Genomic DNA, 17,939 nt, shown 5'->3' on the forward strand with positions numbered 1-17,939 from the left:
TAATAAATAGATTTAGTTAGACCACTTAAGTATTTCTCAAAAGAAATATTTAAAAAAATATAAAAAAATCACCTTTTACGTTATAAGTCGTTAAACCATCACACATCAATGCAAGAAAAATAGAAATACCATCATGAATAGTTTTGCTTTTAATAAGTGTGTCTTATTAGAAACAAAGCCACACTGCAAAAAATATAAATCTCAATAAGTTATTTTTTCTTAAAATAAGTGTGTTTTTTCTTGATTTGAGGAGGTAAGTAAGACACTTTGCCAATGGAACAAGACAATTTCCTTTTAAAATAAGAAAAAACTATTTTATCGTCTTATTTCAAGTAAATATTATCTAACTATCTTATTTTAAGAGTGAAAATACTCATTCCATTGGCAAATCATCTTATTTACCTGCTCAAATTAAGGCTAAATATACTTAATTTAAGCCATTTTTTACTTATTTCTGGATTGTTTTTGCAGTGAGTGGAAATAGCAATACCGATTTCTTTATCAGGTCTTGATGTTTTAAAATTTACAGAAAATTCATCATAAAACAAATACAAAGCCAAGTGTAACTGAAAATCCCATCAGTCACAGATTTCAAACCTGGGTTTCAAGCTACGCAAGCCCAACCCAAGAGAGCTTCTAAGAAGGAGGCATCCCAATGACGGCATAGGACTATATAATTACAGCACGGAAATATCTTGCATGCACAGTAATTGTGCAACAGAAAAGACTTAAGTCATAAAAAAAAGAAACCTAGATATTTGTTCAGGACTTGCTGGCCAAATTAAAGTCTTCTCCACTTCATAGAACAGGAGCCAAAGGAGAGATCACGTGTGTACAGTATAACCAACATCCATGTTATTTTAATGTAGAAGGAAGAGTTTGACCAAAGTTTGTATTGGTGAAACTCCAAATTATATGATAATATGTAATCATAACTCTTATTGATAAGTTCACATATATTTCATTAAAATCTAATGCCTTTGAAATTAGTTGTTTAAGTGTTTAGAATACCTTTATATAACCTTCTCAAAAGTGAGAGTTTGCTGTAACTTTTTTTTTCATTTCTCCCGACCAAAGTGCTTAAACTTATTCAGCATCGTGATCTGACTTGCTTTGATGCACACCAACCATTATGCCTATAGATTTTTAGAAAATAAGATGATTATTATGGCCAAAAAAGTACATTTTAGTTTGATCCCCCAAAAACACAGAACTCATTTTTTTTATGGGTGGTTAAGCTATTTTACCAGCTGAAATGAGCATAGTTCTAAAGTGTTTTGCTGATGTTGGGGAGTTTTAAAGGGGTCATAGAATGCAAAACTGAGTTTACATTGTCATAGATGACTGACGATAGTTCAATGTGTGAAATGGATGTACAATAAGGTCAAACCCCATCGATACCTCCTTTCTCTGCAAATCTCACAATTCTAAACTTCCAGCATAAAATGGGCAAATTCAAACGAAGCACTGAATTGACGTCAATTCGTGGGGGGCCCGAGCGGGAAATGGATTGATCAAACCCAACCAGGTGACAGTATGCTTCCCCCCCGACTGCCCAGTAAGGCAGGGGGAAGCTACCATCCCCAGGTCAGGTTCGGTCGCTCCGTCCCCCACTGGCTCCCTGTTTCGACAACGTGCTGCACTGTAGTCGACCAAAATCTCAGACGATTTTGTAATTCCCCCCAGACATTTTTTTAGTTATGAAAAGTAGGACATGTCTGGGAAAAAGGGGATGTCTGGTCACCCTACCATATAAACAATTTGATGTTTCGGTGAATGAGTGCTTGCTGCTATGATGCGTCTTTGCTAAGCAGCTTTGCTCATTGTAAACCAACCAATCAGCTCACAGCTCATTTGAGTATTCATTAGCATACCATAAAAGGAAGAAAAACTGTTGTTTCATTCTGGGGCTCTTACCCAGGCTTGCATTAGGGTGCATAGAACAGCAAATATGCCATTTTCAGCTCAACCAATGTTACACACCCTATTCAGAGACCTTAAGGACCAGATACCCTATATAATCATTCTATGACCCCTTTAAATGCATATATTGGATCAAACAATTCTCAACTCAGGAACTTAGAGCCTATCTCACTGGTTTACTGTGTAACCGTGAAAATATTAGGGTCACCTTTAGGTAATAGAAGCCAAGGATTAATCAGAATTTTAGGAGTCCTGAATTTGTGTATTTGAATTCTAAAACCTGTCTAAAACCAGAAGTTCAAAACAACCAATAATTGTTTTTTTAAAGGCCTACCGGTCTGTAGTTAAATGTCTGAATATGAAGAGAGGATGAGGAAAAGTTCCAGTTAAATAAAATCCTCCTCTTGTTGATTTAATTTTCATAAAAATAACAGATGTGACAGAGGAAAAGTCTAGTCAGTTTTAAGATCAAAATGTGATTTTAACGTTTCTGTTTTTACTGTATAAGCATATAGTTTTAAGATTTTCCACTGAAGGGGACTTCTTGGAAAGTGAGTTTTTGTAAAATTGTTTTCTGAAGTTATCCTAATGTCACCTTCGATGGGAAAAGATTCTAAAATATACTACAATTTTCTGTTCTTTTTACCTTTACCTTTTTGACTGATTGTTGTTTTTGCTTTTACTTAATTGTATAGTTTTGAACTTTTTGATAAGTTAGTAGGGAAATTTGAAAAACAATCTCTGTATTTTCTAGAGAGTTTGTTTGTCTAAGTAAATGGAAATGGAAAATATGAATAAAGGATGAGGTTTCCTTCTTGCACAAAAAAAACACCCTAAAGGAAATATTATAATAAGCATAAAGTGACATATGAAGTAGGACACGTCATTTGTATCGCTATTTTTCCACTTTAAAATTTTAACAAGCACACAACATGGTCTATACCTGTGGATAATTCAGCAGTTGGTACTGGGCTTAGCGTTGACATCAGTGTTCCGGGTGTGTAACTGTGGGTGATGTTCGTGCTTGGCGTCACCAAGGGAACAGGAACCATAATGGGAGGGATGCAGCTAAACTTGTTTATGCCATCTAAACAGGAAAAAGCTTCTGGACATGGATTGGGCAGGCAGTCATCATAGTTCTGCTCACAGTTTCTTCCCTGTTTACATAAATTAGATAGCAATGAGATATGTTGTTCAACCATACACTGAATTATTAAATGAGGTCTGATGTTTAAAGTTGAATCGTCAAAGTGGTTAATAGCTTTTTACATTTAAAAAACATCATCGTAGAAAGTACCAGACAACCTAAGTATATCTATGTTTACAAAGATAACAGTATGATTTTATAAATTTTTTTCATCGAATAATTAAGAAACAAGAAAATGAAAAAGATTAAACAAATTATTTGACTGACAAGAAAGTACTTAAAAGTTTTTACTTCAGAGGAAACTGGTAACTAACCCAAGTTTAGTTTAAAGAGGTAGGGTAAGAGTATAAAGTGGAAGAGCCTCACCACAAATCCAGGACGACAGAAACAGGTGTAGCCATAGCCTGGATCATTCTGGATGCATATCCCCTGGTTGCAGGGCTGTGGAAGGCACTCATTAATGTCATCCTCACAGTGAAGGCCTGTCCAACCTGCCAGGAACAAAAGCCCACAGAGTGCTGTAGTGAGCCTGTGCTCTCTCACTTCCACCCTCTGAAGTGAATATCAATCAGATTCGCTTACATTGATTTGCTTCTTTTTGGGTTCACACACACATACAGGGACAAGAAAAGGCTTTCACTAAAGAGTAAGATGCCACATCCATTTCAACGAGATAAGGTCATTTTGTTCTTTAATCACTGTTTTTTTTCCTACTGTATGACAGTAAATATCACCGTGGAGAAAAGTGACCTCAGAGTAGCTTTGAGGACAGTATGTATGTAGACTTGATAGTAACCTTTCAGCAGACTTTTTGCAAGGTGATCTGTAAGTTACTACAGCCTTTAAGCTCCCCTCTACCACATCTAGGACATTATAGAGACTTAAGTCTTCTTGCTCACCAAGATGTAAAGACTTACTGCTATTTAGGTTATGTTAAAGTATTCACAACTGGAAAGGCTGCCTTTAAAAGATCTTAGAACTGGAAAAACTACTGTATTATTTTTGAGGCAAACTGAGAAAATCACAGGATATCAGAATGACTCACCTGACCTGCAGTGGCAGACGTAGCTATTAATAAGATCTTGGCAAACAGCACCATTCTGGCACGGCGCTGAGCAACATTCGTTTATATCCACTTCACAGAAATCCCCCATGAAACCTGGTGGACAACTAAAAAAATGATAGTTTAAATAAACCATTAGGCAATCTCTCTGGGCTGTCACTTTTTTGTGAGTTTGAAATACTGTGCGTAAGAATGACTTCTTTTGCAACAAATTAACAAAGGAAGCAGTCAGCCAGTTCAATTTTGATCAATTCAACAGATTAGTTTGGAAGTTTAGATGAAATTTAGAGAGGAAATCATGGCAAAGGAAAAAAAATACCCTGACAGGAGAAAAATAATGTAAGTAGTACAATTTCAAATACATTTTATCCATTTAATATTAGAACCATGTTCACACTGTGCTATTTATTAATATAAAGCAAAAGGTCACCGCTCTACTTTATAACCTTTAATTAGTGCCTGGTATATAATGCAAAGCACCTCCTTCAATCATCATATTTTCTTTGTGAGAAGCCCTCGAAACTAAAATCAAGCTTTGAAGAATGGTAAAGGAGAATATTCATCAGAGATTTGATTTGTCAAGCACCCACAAAATGAGGCCTTAAACTTGGATAAGTTACTTTTCACACAAAAATTGTGATCTATCAAATAAATGTTGGTCTGGAAACGTCTGGTCCCTCATACCAACTCTGACAAGTACATGCACACATTTTGAAGGAGAGCAGAAAACAATGACAGATGGTGAGGTGGAGAATTTAAGCCAGATTTAAGACCTCTCAGACGTTCATCGACTATCATATATGAAACACTCATAGATCGACATCATCATAAGCATCAATATTGCTGTGTAGCTCGTGCTTGTGCTGGTCAACCATAAATATATACAAGGACCAAGCTTGCGCAATATATAAATGTTTTCTCACATCACATTCCTCTCGCCGATGATCAACAAGGTGAGGTGCACCACAGATCAAATTTAACTACCTGTAAGGCATTCACATTGAAAGCTATAAACACTTTAAAACTGCTGTGACAGCCATACGTGATGGTGTGGTATGGATGCTGCTCTGCTGGAGGATGTTGAAATGGAAGAATTAAAAGGAATCACCAAGGTTTCCTGATATTGATTGGTTTATCAGGCAATCCGACTCTCTAGAGCAGTGTTCCTCAAAGTAGGGCATCAGAACTTAGAATATTATGTGGTAATTTTTTGTTGAATTGATTACAATGTTGAATTATGTCATATAGAATAATAAGCAATCTTAGTATGAAAATTATTAGAATAGAATTCAACTTTATTGTCATTACACTGTCACGAGTACAAAACAATTAAATGTAATTTGCATAGCTATCCAGAAGTGCTACACAGGAAATAAATATTTATTTACATGTGTACAGAAACTATGTATGTATGGACTATAAAGTGTATATACAAACAGAAAGTAATTGTAAGAGGCTATAAAATAGATAAATAGGGGAAGCTACTGTAGATACAGATTATACAGGAAAGTTAGGATATGGATTTTGTATATATATTAATGGGGTTATAATGCAAGATAATGAGAGATAATAGTGGATAAAAGATTTACAGATTATATACAGCTTTAGTTGAGAAATACATGTACATGGTGTCGGATTAGTAGGTTGTTGCGACTATGTATGTTTTGTATGTGTGGGTTGGGTGGGGGGTACAGTCCTTATAGTTGGTGTCAGGAGGCGTTCAGGAGCATGACAGCTGTGGAGAAGAAGCATTTCTGGAGCCTGGTGGTTCTAGTCTGTAGGCTTCTTTTACTTTTTAGAGGTGAAAGCTTTGTGATTGAAATTGGAAGGACAGAGCTAAGATCCTGTGGGATTTCCAGATACTTCAGATGCAGACAAAATGGCTGTGGCCAACCAAACATACATTGTGATCATTGATATGCAGCAGAGGATGGCTGTAGTGATTAATGTGGTCATCAGAAATTATGGAAACATCAGGAAAAAAGAACATGAGAAATTGGAAAATACCAAGGCCTCAGACAAGAACTAGAAAGAGCCTGGAGGGTAAACTTTGACAAGCTCATGCACAGTGCCTGGACTAAGGTCAAGTAATCGAGCTATGGTAATGTCAAACATTCTGGACAGATGATGAGGAAGTAGTCGCCAACAAACAGCTTGTCTTTAGTAAACCATCCAGAAATAACTGAAATACAAAGTATTTGGGAAACAGTGCAAGCTTTAGTGGTCCTTTATAGAGATCAGTAACACATAAGCCGGGCATACTCTGTGCGATATTTGCAATTGTTGTTCTCAGCTACAGCTCAAACTGTACAACAAAATCGCAGGGTTTAAAAGTTAACACTTCATTATGCATGATCTTACACTGTGCAGCCAGATGCTCTGATGCGATTTAGCTGCTCACACATCCAAAAACCACAAGTGGGACTGTCAATCTGGAAGAAGAAATCCTTTGTTTGCACATGTGCGTTTCATGAGGTTTTAGTAAATCGGCTCGTAGACTCTCATAGCTCTGCTTCAACAGCAGGATTTCCCCACTAACACCTTACAAGGGCTAACTGAATTTCTCCCGACCTAACGATTCCTGATTGGAAGGTGGTCGTGACAGGCTAATCGCCCCTCCCTTACTGCCTATATATCACATAACGCAGGATGCATGATGAGGCTGAAACTCGGCTCGATCCAAAAAAATTCTCTCGCCACTGGAAAATCAGTCCGAAAAGAGCAAAAACTTGTAAAGTGTATGCCCAGCTAAAAATGTATTCTGTTGAAAACAAACAAACAAAAAATTTTGAAATTATCCGTCACATCCTGATGTCTGTTGGAGATTTTGTGCAACTAATGGAGCAGCTTGTGGAAATTTTTCAGATGATAATTCGAAGGTATTGGAAGGAAATAAACAATCACATTGAAATGTTCTTGTTATTAAAATTGTTTTTAATTATACTACTATTTATCTAGGTCATATATTAAATAAGTTGAATGACAGTGATAAATAAAAAAGATTAGCTTAGTACAAAAAGTAAACCAAAACAAGAAAACGGCTAATAGTTGAACCTCGATTGAAAGATGGGTTGCTATCGTATGTGACAGTTACATACTGTTTTGACAAAAAGATTGCATCTCTCAGGGTTAAAAAAAATACTATATATAAAATCTGGTCAATTTGTCTATTTTAAACCACAGACATGCACTATATGCCTTTCCCTCCCTACCATACATTCAATAATAAAATGTGCAACAAAGTGTAGAGCAACAAAAATATTAAATATCAAATATTAACAGAGCACCAGATTTTGTAGTGGTTTGCTCTGTTTATGCACCTGGCAAAGAGCTTCCAAACATGGATTTTTTATTACATTTAACTCATTTGCTGGCATGTAACAATATGGTGGTATGAACAGAATGCTAAAGTTTTTGAATGATGAACTTGTCTGGAAATGATCTGAAGAAAAATGTAAATGTTTCTGTTTTGTTTACTGCATTATATTGTTTGGTTATGTGATGATTGTGCAGAAGTTTGGAAATTCAAAATGATTAATAAAACATGAACTGATATCCATAAAATGTTTAGGTCAATGCGACAAAAAAATTCAACTCTTTTGGCTTGTTGGGTTTCATTAATTCAGAAATATTGTTTTAAATTGACCCAAATAAATTAAATGCTGATTTTCACGCATACCTTTTTTTTTTAACAGTTTTCTTTATTATTTTATTTTTAAGAAAGGTATATAAGAAAATAAGCTATTTGTTGTATAAATTAAATCACTTTTAAATTCTGCACATCCATCCCACTGTGTTTCTACCTCCTGGTGAAAAACTGTGATTTTCCAGATGGACAGAGAGCTTGATCATGCATCAAAGGTTCTGCAAATCTGAGGCCAAGGAGGCCAAAAATCTAAGGATTAAACCTCTATGAATTTCCAACTGGGAGCAAGACAAATGCTAAATAATAAGGCAGACTGTAGAAGGTCAAAACGGAAAATGTAGAGAAAAAGCATGAAGTCTTGCTGGGTTTATGGAATCTAAAACATCCCTTGGGAAATTCTACATCTGCTATAAAGTAATACCTTTAACAATTTATAATTGTAAACCCACAAAATGACTTTAGGATTTAATATCTTTTACAGAGAGTTTTTGTACAACACTTAGGAGGTCATATTATCTTAAATTATGAGATTCTACCTTTCTATTTCATATTCAATGGTGTCAATAATTTTCCTTTTTTTTTCTTGCAGCTTCTCTCCATCAAGCTAAAACAATAAGCAAAAGCCCATTCATTTTATTTGCAAATTCAAAGGACAAATTGCATCCCTGTAATGTAATATTATAGAAGCAACTCTAAATCAGAGGAGCATCATTTAAAACATGCTACCCAGGCAGTGCACTGTGTCATCACTTCACACTGTAAACAGCAACACACTACTTGGAGTAACAGTATTCATTGTCATATAAATCATTACATCAAGCATATAGCAGCACAACAGCACAAGGTTAGGTAAAGTAATTAACTGTACAGCAACCGAGGATCTGCTGAGTCGAATTGGCATAGTAGCCCTGCATTCATCTTGTATCTAGATCCACTTCATCACTCAAGGCATAGCATGATGGCAATTAAAAAGTAATGATTCACTTGCAAACAACCTGAAGAACTGATGCAAGGCACAGATGTACTGCAGCAACAATTATTATTAGACTGGATGCATTTTTAATTGGAGCAAATTAAGCTCCCTATCACTGACAATGATTTCAACTTTAAAATGATTAAGATGCACTTAAGAACAGGTTTTTGAATCAGACGGAAATATTTACTGATTCATGTGGGTTTTTGCAATATTTTATGTTCAGCTTTATCCAATAAATCCTTTTTTTTTTCTAATTGTTCCCACAAAACACTGATATCATTTAATACTCCGGAGCACAACATTTTAGACAACATTCTAGACAGGAGCCATAGGTTAAACGGAATGCACCAATTAAAAAAAAAACTGAGACCTGAGTAGATAGCCAAACAAGTCCCCTCGCCATCACTTTACTGGATCCAGACAGTTTTTCAGGAATAATTTGGATGTTCCAGAAACTGCATCACCTCACCCTGCATCAAAGCATCTGGGTATGGTCATGATCTAACTTTAATTGATAAAAAGAAAATGGTGTAATAACTTACACGCACTAGTTAAGAGCTTCATCACAGTTCCTGTTAGTCATATCAGACCAGCATTTAAAAGATACAGATGCGCTTTAACTGACATCAGTTTAGCACAACCCCTATAAACAGGAAGTCTCGTCATTCACTGGTGGAGTTTTTCTCTTTACACTGCAGTTCACACAAGTTTTGACACAACATAAAAGAAACAAAAAATCTGCTAAACCCTCTTTAAACACCGACTTCTTGCTGAACCTTATAGTGTTGCAGTGTTGAATTTTCATCTCTTGCCATTTGGATATGTTTGGCTGTAAATCCGACATGCATTTTCGAATCTGCCTCAAACTGAATATGTGTGATGTTTGAGATTCTATAAAGAACTCTACTAGAATAAATTGTACTCATGTGCACTCCCCGGAATATGTGAATCAGTAGTGAATAATTGGCTGTTTCTGAATGTCAGCCCTAACCTGTCAATCACTATATAGAACGGGGCTATAGAATGCTCTAAGTGAATTGACCATTCGAACAGATGATCTCTACTTTTGAACCCCCCTTAGTCAAGTGACTCGGCTCCTCGCATAGTACCTTAGAAGCATAGCACCATCCTAGTTCTCTCTTGCCCCAAAATCAAATCCCATGATACTTTGTGAGGGGTGCACAGAGTGCACTACTTTTTCATCCAAGAGACATTCACATGCTCATGTAAAATGGTGTAACCCCTATATAGTGCTCAATTTAGAGGTTAGCGCAGACATTTGGTTACTTCCCTTATATCTACTCCACATTTTGCGTGTCTACTGATGGACTAGTTTTGAAGAAAAATTGTATTGTTATTTTGTGTCATCACTTTAGAACTGCCTACTAAAAACAGGAATAGATCATAACTTCTGTTAGGGAGATTATAACAAGCCAAAAATTTAGAAGTATTTTTGCTGAAGTTGACTTTGCCTGTTTAAAGGTACAGTAAAGTCATGCCTTATTTATGGTGTAAGATGTTTGCTAGTTCGGGGTAGAGGTATTGTCAGGTGCTATAGACTTAGGTTTTCAACCATTTTTATTTGTCGTTTACTTTGTGAATATAAGAGCAGTTAAGTTATAGTTGAGTTTCACTGGCTTAGATAAGTGTTTTTAAAATGAAGTATTTGGTGTGGAGTTGAATTATCTAATTGTTAAAAAATGATGATATTTTGAATGGTAATTGTGAATGTATTCCATATATGTGCAGAGCTTACTGTATTTCCATGAGTTAAGATTGAACCAGACTTCTTCTTCTAAGACACAGCCTGTTGTGTTTACAGCACAAGACATGGCAGTCCAAAATCTATTTAATTAAATATTAGATAACTTGGAGTTATATGTCAACTGAAAAATATTTGCTTTTCTCAGTCTACATAAAATCATTGAATGTCAAAGAAACAAAAAATGCAGTATGCAAACTCACATGCAAGTGAAGTTTGATCCTTCACCATCGATGCAGGTGGCTCCATTGAAGCACAGTGAGACGTTAAAAGAGGTGTCTTTACAAATATCTATGTCAGTTTCACAAGTCTTTCCTGTGAATCCATCCAGACAGAAACATGCGTATTTATCAATGAGATCCACACAGGAGCCTCCATTTACACAGGGATTGCAGGCACAGTCCTGAAAGATATTGTAGGTTCAACTGACAACAACACAACATAGAAGATTGTATACCATAATTTTAGTTTAGGCTAAACACCAAGGAAAGTAATTTGTTAATAGTTAATTTACTGAATATACAGAAAGCCAGTAAGCAATTCTATATTTTATCTCTGGAGTCCAGCAGAGAGCTTTGATTTAAATCAATTAGGCTTTCCACTAAGCCAATTCCTTTTAATCAGGTATTTCTACAATGTTTACATGATCCTGGTAGACCAATTGACTTATCTCACAAACACGTCAATAGAGGTAATGATACCAAAGGCCACACAAAGACTACAAAAGGCTCCTGGCATTTTCTACTGAAAACCCACCAGGTTTATTAATTAAACTAAACTCACATCAATGTTTGTTCCACATCTGATGCCAGTCCAACCCGTTTTACAAAGGCAGGTGTATGAATTTACTCCATCTTTACAGCTGGGGGAGAAAAACAGATAAGGTCAAAATTGGATCCCGTAGCAAAGCAGAAAAAAAAAAAATATATATGAAGCTTTCTTAATGAAAGTCTTATTGATGGATATGTCACGGAGAAAGCTTATACAGAAATCAATATAATGTTTGGAATGTAATAATCTCTCTTTAGCTAAGTTGATAATCGTGACTTAAGTATGACCACAAAATAAAAGTAGTTCCTGCCTTGTTGGCAAGGGGGTCATTTTATAATTTTATCCAATAATCATTATTTTTTTGTTGAAAGAAAGGGAAAAGTACGCACCTCCCATGAAGACACGGAGCTGACATGCATTCATCAATGTTGGACTCACAGTGGAGCCCTATGAAGCCATCAGGACACCAGCAGTGATATTGATTAGTCTCATCAATACATCTTCCATTATTTTGGCATGGGCTGGAAAGACACTCATTGATGTTCACTTCACAATGCGCTCCTAGAAAGAAGGAGTGTTTCACTAGGAGAACATTGTTTAAAAAGCCATCAAACACCTACTGCTGTTTACACAAAAATAACAACAAAACAGAGCAAGGCTCTGGGGAATACAGAAAATCTGTGGCTCGTTAAGGAATGATCAACATAGACACAAGATTACTTGCAAAGGTAATTTATCATTTAAGCTGTGCACCCAAACAGATTAGACAAACTATGAACAATCATTTTTGGAAACAGGTCACAGAATGGACAACTTTCAAAATGCTAGTTTTATGTTTCAGTGTGTATCCTACATGCGAGTTGCAGGCCAATCCATATACAGCAAATGATAGCCCTAACAGTAGTGGGGTCCACAAAAGGAACTCTAACAATGGTAGAAAGTAAATGTACCAAATCTGGAGAGCTTTCAATAATTAAATGTGAAAAGAAACACATATAGGTTATAGTAGTCAAACAGGGACCATGGTTTGAATTCAGCAAATTTGTAAGAACACTTAAATCCTTGCCAATAGCAAATGTGATAAAAACTGTCTGAATGGAGCTTTATGATTCTCATATCCTGTGTACCACTTCAACGAAATTATTCACTTTAAAAGACAATCTTTTTTCTGAAAGGGATGTCATAGTTGCATCCTCATCTATATCCAGCACGTGCCTTCTTGCTACCGTGTTGCTTTGTTTACCTCCCATGAGCAAGGTAAACACAACAGCAGTGCCACCAACGTGCCTGGCATATGTCCAAAAGCATCGTCATTGGTACTGTGTACACTTGTGTGGATGCAATTTTCTAAGCTGTTCCTATGTTCTGAACATAAGCTGTACTTTGGATTGGCTTACTTCTGCAATATGCCATACAAATAATCTTGCTTTACTCCACCTAAAGTTGAATGTGACATCTGGGCTCAATCAAGTTTTTTAGGTATTTAAAGCTTTGTTGAAATGAAAAAAACTAACAAAATAAAAACTTATAAAATAAGCCAACTTTTCTTAAGATCTTAGTTTTATTGGTGTAACAATAAGTGAGGAATGCATGTACCATGGCTATTGTTTCAGTCAAAGTGTTAAAAAAATTATAATTAGGCAATTAGGAAATTATTAAACTTCAGTCATGTTACAAATACAAAATTCAGTATACCTTATTTGTAAAAGAGCAAAATAAAATAGCTAGAGGGCCATAGGAGCATTGCAGAAAAAAAACTGAAAGAAAGAAAACTACGTGGCCACGGAGAAGTACATATTTTGAAAAATAACCCAGAACCATTACATATTTGTGAGAAAGAATTGTTAGAAAAGAACAGAATAGAAAATTACTTTATTGCCCCACAATGGGAAAATTCTGGTGTTTACAGCAGTAAAAAGATTATAGAAAAATCATCACCCAAATGTGGACCTTAGAAACATGTATAAGAATAATATAATAGTGAAGAGTTAAGAAATAACGCAAATTAAATACTGTTTTAACAATATAAATACTGTGCACCTGGAGAATAAATAACCCATATACACCTGTGGACATTTTTACAGTAATGGATATTTGAAAATAGCAACATCAGAGATGTGCAAAATGTCAGAAGCATGTTATTTAACTGACTAATGAAGAAACTGTGCAAAATCAGCATGAATGTAAAAACTTATTGAGGTTGTTGGGAACAGTGGTGGTTCTAAAGTCTTACAGCTGCTGGGAGGAAGGATCTGTGATGACGCTCCCTGGTGCATTTAGGGTGCAGCAGTCTGTCACTGAAGGAGCTCTACAGTTCTGCAACAGCTTCACGCATGGGGTTGGAGAAATTTTCCAACAGAGATGTTATTTTAGTTAGGGTTCTTTTGTTTCCCACCTCCTGCACTGAGTCCAGAGGACATCCAATCACAGGGCTGGCCTTCCTGATCAGCTTATCCAGTCGCTTTCTCTCGGCAACAGATAAGCCACTGCTCCAACAGACAGCTCCATAGAAGATGGCTGATACCACAGCAGTAGCATAGAAGGTCTTTTGGAGTGCACCCTGTACTCCAAAAGACCTGAGTCTCCTGAGCAAGAAGGGTCTGCTCTGACCTTTTTTATACAGAGCCTCATCCAGTCCAGTTCGTTATTCAGGTGAACACCTAGGTACTTATAAGAGTCCACTATCTCAATGTCCATTCCCTAGAAGTTCACTGGTGTCAGTGGGGTCGATCTGCTTCTGCGAAAGTCCTCCACTAGCACCTTGGTTTTTCCTGTATTAATCAGAAGGTGGTTCTGCTGGCACAAAGTTCTGGGTCCACTGTCTGTACTCTGAGTTGACCCCACCTGTGATGAGGCCAACTATGGCAGAATTGTCAGAGAACTTCTGGAGGTGGCAGCATTTGGAACTGATGGAGAAGTCTGCAGTGTAGATGGTTAAGAGGAATAGTGCCAGCACTGTTCCCTGTGGGAACCCAGTACTGTAAACCAACGTATTTTAACTGAATTTTAAAATATGTGAATTCTCTTATAAAAAACGTTCCCTGATTGAACACATACATTTACTATAATATAGCAAGGATGTTTCTTAAAATTTAATAATATAAGGTGTATTCAGAACAGAAAAGACCTACAATCTAACCAGAAGCAAAATCTGAGATGTTTTTAATAGGTTCAGTTCTGTTCACATTCAAATTGTACTTTTTGCAAGTGGACTAATTTACACAAAGCCAATCATCCTATGTACTGCTGAATCCATTATCTAACGTAAAAGCAGTATGGTACAACTGTAAACCTACACTGCATATCTGTGCACGTAAACTGATGGGGAGTGAAAAGAAAGTAATAATGCTTTAATTTAACAAAGTGGTGAAGGAATAGGATGACATTGGAACTATTGTTCACTCCAAAATAATACGTTTTTTTAAATAGTGGCAAAAAGTAGTTTTGGCACCAAGCATGTACTGTCTGTTAAACAGCAAACATACTTTGAATGCTGCAACACCTTAAATGCATTCTATATTTGTAGGAAATCAAACACAAACCCCTACATATACAATACATCCCCTTAATGGGAGATTTTTTCACTAATTTAGTTTTTTGCTTGCATAAATCAAGTATTGTGGTTGGGGTGGTCTACTGTTAAACTATGTGGTGACACTTGCACTTGTGCAGGATGTTGAGATTGTCACAACATTGACACCCCTTGGTTTCTTTAGTAGTTATAACCAGCTTAATGGCAAGGCACCAGAGCTTGCTTTTTGGTCATTTGTAATTTATTTAGCAAACCACCAGATAGGAGCAGATTTTATGCACTGGGGCTTCCAACACACTACGCTAACCTCAAGACATGGAGGTTTGTAGACAATGTATATCCACTGTAGCAGAAGAAATTCAGGAAACTTTATCAAAAGAACGATTTTTGCAAAAAATAATTATCCTTGATCTTCACGTTTCTTGGGCTGATTCTTTTCCATGAATTTCTTTAATTTTTCCACAAAATCAGTCAGCAGACTTATGTTGCCCTTCAGAAAATACAGCATATTCAATTAGTTAATACAGATCCTTAACATCGTATTCCTGTTTCTTACCAGCAGCAAGCTTTCAGTCCAAATAAAGCTGCTTTAACAGCAAGACCTGGTTTTCTCTCTGATCTCTTTAGTAACATTTACATTTGAAGTGATCGCACAGCCTGGCAAGAATGGTAAACATATCCATGCTACATGCATTATAAAGAGATATATCTTTATCTGTTTCATGTTTCCTTATACTTAAAACAAATTTTTTATCATACAATGTTTGCTTAGTTGTGGCATCAGGTCATGCTCTTGTTTTGCTTCTTATGTTTATTTATGCTAAAGCAGGTCAAACTATGAGCAAATCTTCCTGTTTTTTTTTTTTTTTCAAAATTAACTCCAAATGTTCTCATGATGGTCAAACAATTTAGAAAAACTTGTTGTCACCTTAGATTTCTTTTAATTTATTCAGTCTTTGCAAGCTTAAAGTTTTGGTGGGATTAGAGTTGAATCGCTTCATACCAGAAAGAAAACATCTTTGAAACTGTAATGTTTAAATTATGTATTTAAGTTATTTATTAGACAAACATTCTGTATATTTAGTGGCTTCAGACTGTGGAGCACATTCTGCTTTTATCCATTTTTGATGACTCTAAATGTCTTTGGGCTTTACTTGGCTTGTCTAATAAAACAGGCACTTTGAAGTCGAAAAGCGTAGGCGTTTTAGAAAGAAAAATATACAGTGTCAACAATAACTACAGTTTACCCTCAATTGAAATTCTGGACAAATGTTTATTTAAAACTATTAACATATGATTATAGTTGTAGATTGAACTTTACCGTTTTGTGGGTGGCCAAGCAAAGGGTTGAATTTTGATTGTAAAGGGAAAAGAAGTCTTTGAACTCATACTGTCAGATTAGTATGTGAGTGTGTTCTCTTATGAAGTGATTTCTTATTCTTCCTGTCCTAAGGTGTCCTCTTTATGTCAGGATCCAAAAAGTGCAATAAGAGAAATAAAATATTGGAATTCAAAAAAGAAAACCTTTCTTCTTTTGATAGATATCTCAAACAATATTCAAGTTAACCAAATATTTTTCACAGTTCAGATTGTTCCAGGGTCTGAAATAAAGCAGGTAAGTTATATCCACGAAGAAACTTGCTTTCAGGATGAGTATTTGGCAACATCTGATAATTGCTGGTTTGGCTGAAAGTTACTGTATAAATGCTTAATTAAAATGTGCAGCACATTTGGATTTATAAAGAGAATTAACATGCTCACTGGTCAACCATTTAAAGCTACATCAACTAATAATTAATACTAAAGTTGCAGAAGAGGGTTTGCTGATTCAATATGGAACAGATAAAAGCAATTGTCACCCAAAGAACATGAAGTTTAACAGGCCACGCTTCAACTAATCAGAAGCTACTAATCAGAAGCTTGTGCTGGATTTACATTATTCTTCATGTAACATGTATCCACTATTTTTTTTAACTTTAAATTAGAAAGAGACTGCACTCTGTAACAAACAAAGCTCCAGACTTATCAGTCTTAAATGTTTTCTTTAAGGTTTTCCTTAGATATAAATATTTTTGAAGAATATGATTATGTTACCTGTATGGATAAATTAAATATTTTCTAATTGGAACTTTTCTCTGTGTGAGTCTCTCCAGGTTGTAATGGATATTAACAAGAAAATTCATGCATTTCTTCCACCTGGTATATACATAATGTGTCAGTATGCAACTGCCAAACACAGCGTGATGCGCTGCTCCAACAGTGGCAGATAAATAGATAAAAGCGTTTTAAGGACTTATTTTAATTCCACAAATAGCTAGAAATTCAACATGTGATGTTGGTGAGAAAGCAGAGATAAGTTTTTGCAAAACGACAACCCTGTCAAACACCACAGATTAAACCACAACTAAAAATAGGCAATAATAATAATAATAATTAAACTTTACTGATCGCACATTGATATCTGCACATAAAAATGCCATTAATGTGCATCTGACTTCAATGAGCAGAAACATGCAACTTGAGGCGTTGGAGTTCTTTTTGATGCTGGATACGCGTTTGGTGTGTACGCAGTATCACTGCATGTTGAGGTTTTAGGATAAGAGAGCTGCAGGTGTCTATGCCTACAGTATGAGACAGCACTAAGAAAAGCAGAGTGGAATTATTGCTGCTTTCACAATTATTGTTTTTAAGTTGCTAAATTTGCTAAAAACACAGAGAAAAGTCAAGGGAGCAGTGTGGGATTAAGGATCTTGTTCAGGGACCCTGAGTGAAGGCTGTGTGGATCAAACCGGCAACATTCCCCTTTGCCACTGTTAACCTGTGCCTCTTGAGAATGTCTTAAAGATTAAGTTTTATGTTTAACCTCGTCTATGCCTTGTTTCTGTTATTTGTGAATGGTTGGTTGGTTAACTCTAGTACCCTGTTGGCTTTAGGACGTCAATGGCCATTGATTAGTTGCTGCAAGAAAAGCCTATGATAGATTGAGCTCTTTGAAGACATGCTGTTGTTGTTAGTTTGGGCGTTGTTTGCGGTGTATTGGTGAATGATGTGAATACTGGTGAATACTGTATGACTAAAATTTATAAAAACTAAAATTTCCGTTTCACATAAAGACTAAA

At 35.9% G+C, this 17,939-nt stretch overlaps 1 protein-coding gene across 1 annotated transcript in view; it reads right to left on the reverse strand.

Moving 5' to 3' along the window:
- The window catches only part of eys (eyes shut homolog), a 248,419-nt gene that overhangs the window by 107,083 nt on the left and 123,397 nt on the right, over positions 1-17,939 (reverse strand). Inside the window, exons 29-34 of the mRNA XM_038296242.1 lie at positions 11,678-11,849; positions 11,301-11,379; positions 10,721-10,920; positions 4,116-4,240; positions 3,437-3,561; positions 2,867-3,080 (exon numbers count right to left, since the gene is read on the reverse strand). Of these exons, the coding sequence (XP_038152170.1) occupies positions 2,867-3,080; positions 3,437-3,561; positions 4,116-4,240; positions 10,721-10,920; positions 11,301-11,379; positions 11,678-11,849 (915 nt within the window). The remainder of the gene's footprint in view (positions 1-2,866; positions 3,081-3,436; positions 3,562-4,115; positions 4,241-10,720; positions 10,921-11,300; positions 11,380-11,677; positions 11,850-17,939) is intronic.

Source organism: Cyprinodon tularosa, unplaced genomic scaffold (genome assembly GCF_016077235.1).
Source record: "Cyprinodon tularosa strain WSP-4 unplaced genomic scaffold, ASM1607723v1 ctg37, whole genome shotgun sequence".
NCBI classification, from domain to species: Eukaryota; Metazoa; Chordata; class Actinopteri; order Cyprinodontiformes; family Cyprinodontidae; genus Cyprinodon; species Cyprinodon tularosa.